At 35.5% G+C, this 14,012-nt stretch overlaps 1 protein-coding gene across 3 annotated transcripts in view; it reads left to right on the forward strand.

The window, feature by feature from the left end:
- The window catches only part of LOC126825385 (sodium- and chloride-dependent glycine transporter 1), a 337,837-nt gene that overhangs the window by 205,758 nt on the left and 118,067 nt on the right, over positions 1–14,012 (forward strand). For all 3 annotated transcript variants that reach the window (XR_007681937.2, XM_050555001.2, XM_050555002.2), the window contains 2 exons: positions 5,491–5,625; positions 13,093–13,196. Coding sequence is in view for 2 of the 3 variants with exons in the window: in XM_050555001.2 (XP_050410958.1) it covers positions 5,491–5,625; positions 13,093–13,196 (239 nt within the window). In the remaining variant the exon portion in view is untranslated. The remainder of the gene's footprint in view (positions 1–5,490; positions 5,626–13,092; positions 13,197–14,012) is intronic.

A 14,012-nucleotide genomic window follows, 5' to 3' on the forward strand; every position in this document is an offset into this window, starting at 1 on the left:
TTTAGCTGTTCTCTATCCACCTCTGCAAAATGTGGGCGTATCTTGTATGTTCCTACAAGAGTTACACCCTACCCCCTCTCCTTTTCCAAAAACTTTGTAAACATGATAGACACTACAGCTTGAAACAGATTTCTTTCAAATTTGGTGTGAAGTGAGAGAATGAACCCTATTGATATTCAAATTTGGGATTGAAGATTATGAACCTTGTTGATTTTTATACGCCCACATATTGTGGACGTATATTGTCATCACCCCTGTCCGTCCGTCCACAATTGTTTGTGAACAGTCTACAGGTCACAATTTTTATCCGATTTAAATGAAACTTGAAATATAGGTTTTTCACCCTAAGATCTCGGTTCCTTTTGATATTGGCATGTATCGGACTGTAACTTCATCATGGATTATGGCGCCTGATTGTACGAAAAATCACGTTTTTAGCTTGTGAACACTGTAGAGGCCACAATTTTTTTCCGATTTGGTTCAAACTTGATATGTATGCTTATAACCCAAAGATCTCGGTTCCTTTCGATATTCGCGCATATCGGAACCTAACTTCCTGAATTATGGCCCCTGATTGTCTAAAAATCGCAATTTTAGCTTGTGGACCCTATAGAGGTCATAATTTTTATCTGATTTAAAAAAACGTATTATTATATCACCGTTACACCCTAAGGAAGGTTGAGTTCGAATTTCGTGAAAATCGGACCAAAATTGGCGGACAAAATGGCTGCCGTTTGTACGCGAATAGTGTAAAAATATGGTAAATCAAGGTTGTGGACTCGCTACAGGTCACAATTATTATCCGATTTTGACGAAACTTGAAATATAGGTTTATCCCCAAAAGATCTCGGCTGCTTTCGATATTGGCATGTATCGGATCGAAAATTCATGGATTATGGCCCTTGATTGTACGAAACATCACGTTTTTAGCTTGTGGACCCTATAGAGGTCACAATTTTTATCCGATCTTGTTAAAACTATAAATGTAAATTTATAACCCAAAGATCTCAGTTCCTTTCGATGTTCGTGCATATCGGACCGTAACTTCCTGAATTATGGCCCCTGATTGTACGAAAAATCGCAATTTTAGCTTGTGGACCCTATAGAGGTCATAATTTTTATCTGATTTAAAAAAACGTATTATTATACAACCGTTACACCCTAAGAAAGGTTGAGTTCTAATTTCGTGAAAATCGGACCAAAATTGCCGGACAAAATGGCCGCCGTTTGTACGCGAATAGTGTAAAAATATGGTAAATCAAGGTTGTGGACCCTGTATGGGTAACAACGCCCACATTTTCATGTGGACGTATTATGCCGTCGCCCCTGTCCGTCCACAATTGGTTGTGGACTCTCTACAGGTCACAATTCTTATCCAATTTTGCCGAAATTTGAAATATAGGTTTATCCCCAAAAGATCTTGGCTGCTTTCGATATTGGCATGTATCGTATCGAAAATTCATGGATTATGGCCCCTGATTGTACGAAAAATCACGTTTTTAGCCTGTGGACCCTATAGAGGTCACAATTTTTATCCGATCTTGTTAAAACTTTAAATGTAAATTTATAACCCAAAGATCTCGGTTTCTTTCGATATTCGCGCATATCGGACCATAACTTCCTGAATTATGACCCCTGATTTTCAGCGATTTCCGATAATTGAGTTTAAATTTATACACAGTGTTTGAAGTCATGAGACGAAGATTCTTATTGATTTTCAACGATTTCCGATAATTACTGCCAAAGTTATGGCCCTTAATCACTTTGCAAAATCTTGTGACGCTCTAAAGGCTAAAGTTATCATCCGATTGACTTCAGATTGATACACAGAGTTTAAGATCTTGAGACGAACAAGTATATTGATTTTCAATGAATTTTAATGACTTGAACAGTTAAATCCATGATATTTAAAGCTTTGCATACAAAACGTTAGCATGGGGCAGAACTTTATAAAAACCAAACAAAATCTAATAGTTTTCTGATAATTACTCCGCGAGTTGTTACTCTTAATCAGATTTTAGTGTATTATAAATGTTTAATTACCGAAAAAAGTAAAAATATGCGACAACCCTTGTTGACTGCCCGGACGATTTAGTTGCTGTGGGCGTATGTTTCGTTGCCTGGCAACCTATCTTTAGCTTGTGGACCATATAGAAGTCATATTTTTTTATCCGATTTAAAAAACCATATTATTATATCACCGTTACACCCTGAGGACGGCTGAGTTTGAATTTCGTGAAAATCGGCCCAAAACTGACAGACAAAATGGCCGCCCTTCATTCTAAAATAGCGTAAAAATATGGTATATCAAGGTTGTGGACCCTATAGAGGTCACAATTTTTATCCAATATTGTTGAAACTTGAAATGTAAGTTTATAACCCAAAGATTTCGGTTCCTTTCGATATTTGTGCAGATCGGACTTTAACTTCCTGAATTATGGCCCCAGATTGTACGAAAAATCGCGTTTTTAGCTTGTGGACCCTATAGAGGTCATAATTTTTATCCGATTTGAAAAAACTTATTATTATATCACCGTTACACCCTAAGGACGGCTGAGTTCGAATTTCATGAAAATTGGCCTAAAACTGACAGACAAAATGGCCGCCCTTCGTTCTCAAATAGCGTAATAATATGGTATATCAAGGTTGTGGACCCTATAGAGGTCACAATTTTTATCCGATTTTGTTGAAACTTGAAATGTAAGTTTATAACCCAAAGATCTTGGTTCCTTTCGATATTCGCGCATATCGGACTGTAACTTCCTGAATTATGACCCCTGATTGTACAAAAAATCGCGTTTTGAGGTTTGTGGACCCTATAGAGGTCATAATTTTTATCTGATTTAAAAAAACGTATGATTATATCACCGTTACACCCTAAGGATGGCTGAGTTCGAATTTCGTGAAAATCAGTCCAAAACTGACAGACAAAATCGCCGCCCTTCGTTCTCAAATAGCGTATATCAAGGTTGTGGACCCTATTGAGGTCACAATTTTAATCCTATTTTGATGAAACATGAAATGTAAGTTTATAACAAATAAAATAATGACCCCAAAAACTTTAATTTACATGTTCATATTACACTTATAGGGTCTTAAACCAAACAGTTAAAATTTTCTTGTACATTGATTTGGCGAATTCGGCCTTCTTTGATTTTACTAATTTCCCCCCCCCCCTTATCAGTGACCAGTAACACTACTGGCTATATCTTCAAATGAAAGAATGACCCCAAAGGCATTAATTTATATGTTCATAATACATTTATAGGGTCTTAAACTAACAGTTCGGGGTTTTCTTGTACATTGATTAGGCAAATGTCGGCCATCTTGGATTTTACGGCTTTCTGGTACACAAAATTTGGTAAACTTTTGGGATTTTATACAGCATACCTAAATAAATGCAAAAAGGCATAAAAATGTTTCCTTGCAATTTGTTGGGGGTAAAATCATAAATTGACAGGTGGGCTTTTTCTGCGTAGGGTAAGCAGAGATAAGAAATTTTTGATTGGTTGATGCTTTGGGACACGATAACTTAAGTTCTAATTAAGTGAGAGTGATGAAATTTGGTGTATAGTTTCATTACATCATTACCGTGACTAAGTTAGATAATGAGCATTTTCTGCTCAGGGTAAGCATAGCGATAAGCAATTTGATTGGCCAAGACTTTAGAACACAATAACTCTCCTTCTGATTGAGGTAGAATGTTCAAACTTGGTGTAGGTGTTTATTAGGTCAATGCCTTGATGGTGTTCGAAGGTGGGCTTTTTCAGCGTAGGGTAAGCAGAGATAGGAAATTTTGATTTGTTGATGCTTTGGGACACGATAACTTTAGTTCTAATTAAGTGAGAGTGATGAAATTTGGTGTATAGTTTCATTACATCATTACCTTGACTAAGTTAGATAATGAGCATTTTCTACTCAGGGTAAGCAGAGCGATAAGCAATTTGATTGGCCGAGACTTTAGAACACAATAACTCTCCTTCTGATTGAGGTAGAATGTTTAAACTTGGTGTAGGTGTTTATAAGGTCAATGCCTTGATGGTGTTCGAAGGTGGGCTTTTTTTGCGTAGGGTAAGCAGAGATAAGCAATTTTTGATTGGTTGATGCTTTGGGACACAATAACTTTAGTTCTAATTAAGTGAGAGTGATGAAATTTGGTGTATAGTTTTATTACATCAATACCTTGACTACGTTCGATAATGAGCTTTTTCTGCTCAGGGTAAGCAGAGCGATAAGCAATTTGATTGGTCGAGACTTTGGAACACAATAACTCTCCTTCTAATTGAGGTAGAATGTTCAAACTTGTTGTAGACGTTCATTAGGTGAATGCCTTGATGGAGTTCGATGATAAACATTGTCTGCTTACGGTAAGTAGAGATAAGCAATTTGATTGGTTGATGCTTTGGGACACGATAATTTAATGAGAGTGAGGACACTTGGTGTATAGTTTTATCACATCAATACCTTGACTAAGTTCGATAATGAGCATTTTCTGCTCAGGGTAAGCAGAGCGATAAGCAATTTGATTGGCTGAGACTTTGGAACACAGTAACTCTCCTTCTAACTGAGGTAGAATGGTGTAGACATTCATTAGGTGAATGCCTTGATCTAGTTCGATGATAAACATTGTCTGCTTACGGTAAGCAGAGATTAGCAATCTGATTAGTTGAAGCTTTGGGGCACGATAACTTTGGTTATAATTAAGTGAGAGTGATGAAACTCTTGAGTATAGATTCATCATAACATTACCTTGACTAAGTTTGATGATGAGAATTTTCTGCTTAAGCTAAGGAGAGATAAGCAATTTGATTGGTCAAGACTGGAACGTAACAACTCTGCTTTTAATTGAGGTAGAATGTTTAAACTTGATGTAGATGTTTATTAGGTGAATCTCTTGACTGAGTTCAATGATCAAAATTTCGAGCTAAAGCTAAGAAGAGCTAAGCAGTTTCGTTGGTTAAGGCTTTAGGACGAGATAACTTTGATTCTATCTGATAGAGAGAGATGAAACTTAGTGTATAGTTGATAATCAGTTTGATTGTAAATGTTCGATTCTTTGGAAAAAAATAAATGTGCGATAAATCAAAATGTGTCATCTATTTATTTGGGGATTTGGCAGGGGACATCAGCCTCACTGTTGGCTTGTTAAAAAATGATTTAAAATTCTGAAAAAAAAAACAAAAACATTTCAAACTATTGTTCACCATTGACTGATTTTGCTGCCACAGGTCACATATATTATGTGTCAAAAAAAGCTTTTGGTTAACATCCAAGTTTTCCTTTCGGATAAGCTGCTGTCTATGTCTATATATAGCTGATGTATGGACGTATTTAAAATGTAAGACTGGTATTCTAGGCATTTATATTTTGTCTAAATTATATAATGTGAAAAGTTTTAAATCGTGTAATGCTACAAATTTGCCCTATTTGGAAAATTGGTAATTTAACTTTTTTTTTTTTTTTTTTTTTTTCTTTTTTTTTATACTACAGGTTGTGTACTTTACAGCTTTATTTCCATATTTTGTGTTGACAATTTTGTTTTTCCGTGGTGTAACATTGCCAGGAGCTAAAGATGGTATCATATATTACCTCACACCTGACTTCGCACAGCTTAAAATGGCAAAGGTGAATATTTAAAAATAGTTAGATTAGGTATATTCAACTACTTGTAATACTTTTTCCATAAGTTATACAGGAGAAAAAAATGTGCTAACAATAATAACAGTACACAAGTGGTATTCTGAAGATCATGGTGGTTTCTATAATCACAACTTGTGCTCCTATTTTCAGTTTGCAATGGACGTCATATTGAAAATATTTATAATTACTTTTTTGCATTCCATAAGATATTGAAAATATTTATAATTATTTTTTCGCATTCCAGTAGATGTATTTTCGAGCGTCAAGTAACGTTTGAGTTGATGCTTACAGTTAAATATTAAAGAGCACATAAAATGATTAAACAAGATTATATGTACTCATAGTAGTTATCGCTATTGTTTACAACAGAAGGCTGCAAGAGTTTGGATCTCAAATCTGTGAACACGGCAGAAAAAAAAACATGAATTGCAGGCGATTCTTAGTGATTTGCTAGTGTGCCAATATCGTCCCAATTCTACCTGGTTAAAGAAAGATGTACTTTATTTCAGTTGAATACATGTATTTAAATTTTGAGCGAGGAAGCGAGGATCAAACTAATATTGTCTATGATAAATTTGAAGCCATGTAAAATAATGATGCTGTCGTGAAAACGTGTACATTTATAACATACAGGCCAGTTTGAATACAAACCCAATGATTTGTTAATTAATCTGAGGAAAATGTTTACCGGTAGTCTATATTGGTTAAGATTTTTTTTTTTACGTACATGTATGTGAACAGTGAACAACAGGGTTCTTAATCCATTTTGAAACGAATCGGCCAGAATTGGGTCAAATGAGGTCCCGGTAGGAAATGGGTTAATTATAAGCTTCCATTCCCTTTAATATAACGAGACTTCAACAAAAATAATTCTTGGTAATTTGTTATGGAGAATGTCGTATCCTGATGTATGTAATTACCACAAAAATAACGACAATTAGGTACACTTTTGGAAAATTTTCCATATTTAATTCACGTACCAGCTTTCAAGTTCACATCAGTGATACTGAATAAATTACTATCTTCGTTTATTCGATGAAATGTTTGTGTTTCATCAGTCGATGAGCAAAAATATTAGCTTTTTTCTACTATTGCCAGTATCAGAAAATGCTGCAGCCAAAATAAACTGATATGGCACCATGGCATTTCTTCATAACACAATTTGTAGCTTTTTGTCTATCACGTAACTAGTCACATAACTTGCAAAAGTTTTTATTCGTTCCTAGATGATAGACAAACGGCACAATTGTCACGTGACAATCATAATTGAAATTGGCTTCAAAATAAAATTCCATACAATGATGACATAGCCTTCAATAAAAATGTGTAATATAATTAAAAAAATAATTTAACGGTAAATGTATTTAAAAACTTGTTTATTGACCTATTTCCAATCGATATGTCCCGTGTCATTGGAATTCGGTATTGGAGATTCTATCTGAAAAATATATTATTAATGACTGTTTCTCGGTGTATTCAGTGTTCTATCAGGGGATTATACTCAATGAAGATATATATTTACCTAACAACTGGTCGGTGAATCCATCAATGTATGATCCAGTTATTATTTTAATATCTACTGGTACATGGAATTCATACGGAGCGTGGAAGACGCTCGATTGTCTTCTTTCGCCACGTGGGCTATTTTTACAAAAGCAGCTTACTGAACCTGTTATGAATAATCAGCAAGCTTGTTTTATCCAAATTACCGTTAAATGTGCTAATTAGGCTACTCAGATTATGAACCACATGGCCGATTCTCACTAAGGTATGGCTGTTGTTGTAGCCGACAAGCAAGTTGATTGACTTCTTAATAAACATGTAATAATTAACCTGATGTAATTTAGCCGATAGTAGATTGATTTATGATACCATAGTGGCCGGTTCATTGTTTTACCATTCGACTAGATTAAACATCAATCGGCTGAAGCCAACAAAAAACAGTCGATTAAGAACACAGGTGAACAACTTAAAATTTCTTGAATGTATCATTTGGTCTTCGTCCATAACTTCCACATAGTGGCAAGTAGATGTAATCCATTAATAATTGGCTGGTATCATATCCAAATTTTAGATTAAATACAATGGGCTTTTACACATTACTTCTTTACTCGAAGGTTCAGTTAAATCTATTTCAAAGATCCATACAGAACGGTGCCATACATCATAAATCACTCCTCCATGCGCAGAATTGTATGTCACATGGTCCAAAAACCCACCAAAACCATAAAGAAACAATGAATAATAATGCTCTAATCATTGACTTATGCTATATACGTCAGATACACATAGGAAACTACACAAATGCTCGGTTCATCATCCAGATAGAACATGTTCATACATAACTAATCACACCATAACCCGACCAAGAACTACCAACCGATTGAGTTGTTGGGATCAACACAGACTATATTCTTACACTGTGATGATTTGTAAATACTTATTTTAAAATTGATAGCAAATTATTGAAATAAAATTGAACCATATGTTAGTCCTTAAATGACCTAGTTTGTGTGGAGTGTTGGTTAATCTTCATCCAGATAGAACATGTTCCTACATAACTAATGACACCAAAACCCGACCAAGAACTATACCAACCGATTAAGTTGTTGGGATCAACACTGACTATATTCTTATGCTGTGATGATTCGCAAATACTTATTTTAAAATTGATAGCAAATTATTAAAATAAAATTGAACCATATATTAGTCACAAAATTACCTAGTTTGTGTGGTGTGTAGGTTAATCTGCATCTCCTAAAGATCTTGGTTGCTTTCGATATTGGCATGTATCGGACCAAAACTTCATGGATTATGGCCCCTGATTGTACGAAAAATCACGTTTTTAGCTTGTGGACCCTATAGAGGTCACAGTTTTTATCCGATTTTGTTGAAACTTGAAATGTAAGTTATAACCCAAAGATCGCGGTTCCTTTCGATATTCGCGCATATCGGACCGTAACTTCCTGAATTATGGCCCCTGATTGTACGAAAAATTGCGTTTTTAGCTTATGGACCCTATAAGAGGTCATAATTTTTATCCGATTTAAAAAAACGTATTATTATATCACCGCTACACCCTAAGGACGGCTGAGTTCAAATTTCGTGAAAATCGGCTCAAAACTGACAGACAAAATGTCCGTCCTTCGTTCTCAAATAGCGTAAAAATATGGTATATCAAGGTTGTGGATCCTATGGAGGTCACAATTTTTATCCAATTTTGTTGAAACTTGAAATGTAAGTTTATAACACAAAGATCTTGGTTCCTTTCGATATTTGCGCATATCGAATTGTAATTTCCTGAATTATGGCCCTTGATTGTAGGAAAAATCACTTTCTTTTTAGCTTGTTCTCTATCCATCTCTCGAAAAGGTGGGCATATCCTGCCTGGCAGCCGCTGGTAATCTGATTTTGATGAAACTTGACATGCATGTTAATAACCCAAAGATCTTGGTTCCTTTCGATATTTGCACATATTGAATCGTAACTTCCTGAATTATGGCCCCTGATTGTACAAAAAATCGCCTTTCTTAGCTTGTGGTTCCTCTGGAGGTCAGAATTATTATCCGATTTAAAAAAACGTTTGATTATATCACCGTTACACCGTAATAAAGGTTGAGTTCGAATTTCCTGAAAATCCGGACAAAATGGCCGCCGCTTGTACGCGAATGTAAAAATATGGTATATCAAGTTTGTGGACCCTGTAGAGGTCACAATTTTAATCCGATTTTGATGAAACTTGAAATGCATCTTTATAACCCAAAGACCTTGGTTCCTTTCGACATTTGCGCATATCGAATTGTAACTTCATGAATTATGGCCCTTGATTGTAGGAAAAATCACTTTCTTTTTAGCTTGTTCTCTATCCATTTCTCGAAAATGTGGACCTGGCCACTGTCCAAAAAATTTGATGATTGCCCGAAAAAAAATATTATTTGCCTGGCTCCGGGGCTCGTACGCCAATGATTTCATCAGGAGAGTAATTTACAAATATTTTAGCGTAAATATAGTGAATAAAGGTTCGCAATTTTGGGCACTTTATTTTGCGGGATGGAAAAATTCATAATTTTTCATTTCATATATCCACTTAAAAATTTTTTTTTTATTATTTGGCAACTGCTCGAAAAATTTGATCGGCCGAAAAAAAGAGTGTTTTTCCTGGCTCTGGGTCTCATTGTCTATGAATTGGTCAGGAAAGTATTTTGTAAATATAATTTTTTTTGTAAATATAGTTGGGATGTACGAACGAAATTCTATTAGGTGTGACATGTCACACGTGGTTTATAATAGAATAAATGCTGTACCAGTACGTCCAGGTGCATCAAAGTCGTGTTTTGATATCTAATTATTGATATTTCAGAATTCAAAACATTTTTCAATGTCTTTATTTTAAATTCATTCAAATTTTAAATTTGGGTACATGTTTAATTTGGAGGAATCCACGTGAATTCGCGTTATGTAATTATACTAATAACATGAATCTTCCGAGTTGCTGAAGGTGAGCAATTTAAGTCATGCTGATGTCGAAGAAATAAAACTATTTTAAATTGCGATATTCATATGGATCAAAATAAGGATAAAATCAATTTAAGAGTGTTGGTGTACTAACGGATAATGTTTGACATGGATAATTAAGAGTGACAGATTAGTTAACCGCAAGTTCCCATACAAGATGGCGATAGCACAATGAATTATGGGTAATTTCTGTATACGAAGAACCATCTATTACAGTAGTTGACAAACTGCAAAGTTCCCCAGAAATAAACAATAGTTTGTTTTGTTTAGTTTTATGATTATGAGTTATCAACACTAGTGAATACTTATTGACATCATCATGTACAACATAGAAATGTTTTTATGGATTACTTTAACTTTCTTTTTGTCCCCCGCCTTTCGAAGAAAGCAGATGACTATTAAAATGGGTATGTCCATCTGTCTGTCCGTCCGTCACACTTTTTGAGACACAATAACTCTCTTTCTAATTGAGCTAGAATGTTCAAACTTGGTGTAGGTGTTTATTAGGTCAATGCCTTGATGGAGTTCGAAGATGAGCATTTTCTGCTTAGGGTAAGCAGAGATACGCAATTTGATTGGTTGATGCTTTGGGACACGATAACTTTAGTTCTAATTAAGTGAGAGTGATGAAACTTGGTGTATAGTTTCATCACATCAATAACTTGACTAAGTTCGATTATGAGCATTTTTTGCTCAGGGTAAGCAGAGCGATAAGCAATTTGATTGGTCGAGACCTTGGAACATAATAACTCTCCTTCTAATTGAATTAGAATCTTCAAACTTGGTGTAGGTGTTTATTAGGTCAATGCCTTGATGGAGTTCGAAGATGAGCATTTTCTGCTTAAGGTAAGCAGAGATAAGCAATTTGATTGGTTGATGCTTTTGGACACGATAACTTTAGTTCTAATTAAGTGAGAGTGATGAAACTTGGTGTATAGTTTCATTACATCAATACCTGGAATAAGTTTGATAATGAACATTTTCTGCTCAGGGTAAGCAGAGCTAGAAGCAATTTGATTGGTCGAGACTTTGGAACACAATAACTCTCATTCTAATTGAGTTATAATGTTCACACTTGGCATTCATTAGGTGAATGCCTTGATGGAGTTCTATGATGAACATTGTCTGCTTACGGTAAGCAGAAATAAGCAATCTGATTGGTTGATGCACGATAACTTTGGTTATAATGAAGTGGGAGCTATGGAACTCCGAATATATATTCATTATATCATTACCTTGACTAATTTCGATGGTGAGAATTTTCTGCTTAGGCTAATGAAACCGATAAGCAATTTGATTGGTCAAGACTTTGAAACATAACAACTCTGCTTTTAATTGAGGTAGAATGTTTAGACTTGATGTAGATGTTCATTAGGTGAATGTCTTGACTGAGTTCATTGATTAACATTTCGAGCTGAAGCTAAGCAGAGCTAATCAATTTCATTGGTCAATGCTTTGGGACAAGATAATCTTGATTCTATCTGATAGAGAGTGACGAAACTTAGTGTATAGTTTGATTGCTTGATGACCTGGCGCCTGGTACGTTCGGGCATTTTTATGCGCGAACTCTTAAGTTTTTTTTTACTGGCATGCGCACAGGTACTATTTCTTTTTCTTTTAACAAGTACCCAAATCGGGGATTTCGTGCGGAGGTAGTTCGGAGGTAAACAGTCTGTGAAGTACAACACTTGCCACTTTACCTGTGTATCGCTAATTATAAACCGAATGTGTGAAGACAGTTCATACATATCACTGAAAAATTTTTCAGTACAAACTCAGTTGATTCACGCTAGATTTGCTACTAAACAAACCCATCGGTTTATTTTCTCAACAGTGTGACCCGAAGTGACCGCGGATTTATTGACCTTGTATGAACTTATCCATAGCTATATCCTTACACCGAGAGAAATTATCTAGTCTCGGTGAAAAGAACCATGGTCATCTGGTAGAAAATTACTTTTGTATTTTTTGGAACGGAAAACAGTGTTTTTAGAAGCAAACTTACCTGCCGCACATGAGGAAGTCATTATACTAATAATAAAAGGCGAGACCTCTTTTTGCGGCGCAGGCTTATCACTGAGTAGTAAACCGTCCACAAACAATAATATAGGAAGCCTAGTGACGAGTGTAGTAAGTAGGCTATAGACTATAGGTTTGAGTCGAGATTACTCGCTTTCAGTTTACTCTGTTTTTGCGATAACCAATTATGTGAGAAATACCATACTGACATTCGGTTTTTAAAAGTTGTACGCGAACTAAATGCGTTTGTTAGATACTGACAGAGCAGCCCCGAGTCGAACAATCGCCGCCCGAGCTGTCTTCGTCAGCTAGTTTCACAATATCGTGCAATAGGTGTATTAATGTGATTTTTAGGTTTAACCCCGCAAACAATGCCAAAATAGTGTTTTCACTGCTTACAGAAAACTGAAATTTTAAAAAAAAAAATTTTATGAGGGTGACCCTCCCACACACTCCCTATCGAGCTGCCGCTCGGTCTGCGCAGCCTCATGCCTGGCACATACTGTCAACATTGTATATTTTTACGTTTCCGCCCTTCCCCCCCACAATATATATTTCACGGCTACGTTGCGACGGTACCAGCATACCCAGTTGTTGACACCCATTACATCACTCCTGTCTAACAAATCATAAAGCTGTGGTGTTACGGTGGCGGCATGGTATTTCACCGTAACACCACAGCCACTCTAACCATTCATAATACATCTAACTATCCCTTTACAGCACTTCACTCCCTACACATTTCCCAAACGTCAACAACACATCTCATACATCCAGTTCGCTGATTAACCCTTGTACCACGTCTACTGGATACTTTCTGGAAAAAAAAATAAATGTGCGATTAATTAATGTGTGTCATCTATTTATTTTGGGATTTCGGCGGGGGACATCAGCCTCACTGTTGGCTTGTATTTTCAGACATGGGTAGCAGCTGCTGTACAGATATTTTTTGCTTTAAGTCCAGCCTGGGGTGGTTTAATTACATTATCCAGTTATAACAAGTTTCACAATAACTGTTTCAAGTAAGTTGAAATTTAGAATTTTTGAGAACATCAGTAGACCTGGAAACAAATATCACGATATTGATTTACCCTTGCAAACTAGTTTTTATACGCCCACATTGAAATGTGGTCGTATATTGTCGTCACCCCCATCCGTCCGTCGGATTAAAGTTAATATCCAATTGACTTTAAATTTATGCACAGTGTTTAAGGTCATGAGACGAAGAAGCCTATTGATTTTCAGCAATTCTTGATAATTACTGCCAGTGTTATGGCCCTTGATCACTTCAAAAATTCTTGTAAATGCTGTAGAGGCTACAGTTAATATCCAATTGACTTTAAATTTATACACAGTGTTTGAGGTCATGAGACGAAGAATCATATTGATTTTCAACAAATTTCGATAATTACTGCCAGAGTTATGGCCCTTGATCACTTTGAAAAATCTTGTGACGCTCTAGAGGCTAAAGTTATCATCTGATTGACTTCAGATTGATAGTATGATACACAGAGTTTAAAGTCTTGAGACGAACAAGTATATTGATTTGCAATGAATTTTTATGACTTGAACAACTAAATTCATGATGTTAAAAGTTTCATATACTAAACATTAGCATGGGGCAGAACTTTATAAAAACCAAACAAATTCTAATGGTTTTCTGATAATTACTTAATTAGTTGTTACTCTTAATCAGATTTTAATGTATTATAAATGTTTAATTACCAAAAAAAGAAAAAATATGTGACAACTCTTGTTGACTCCCCAGACGATTTAGCTGCTGTGGGCGTATGTTTCGTTGCCTGGCAACCTATCTTTAATATTTAAAGTGTATGGAA

This window comes from Patella vulgata, chromosome 6 (assembly GCF_932274485.2).
Source record: "Patella vulgata chromosome 6, xgPatVulg1.2, whole genome shotgun sequence".
Taxonomy (NCBI): Eukaryota; Metazoa; Mollusca; class Gastropoda; family Patellidae; genus Patella; species Patella vulgata.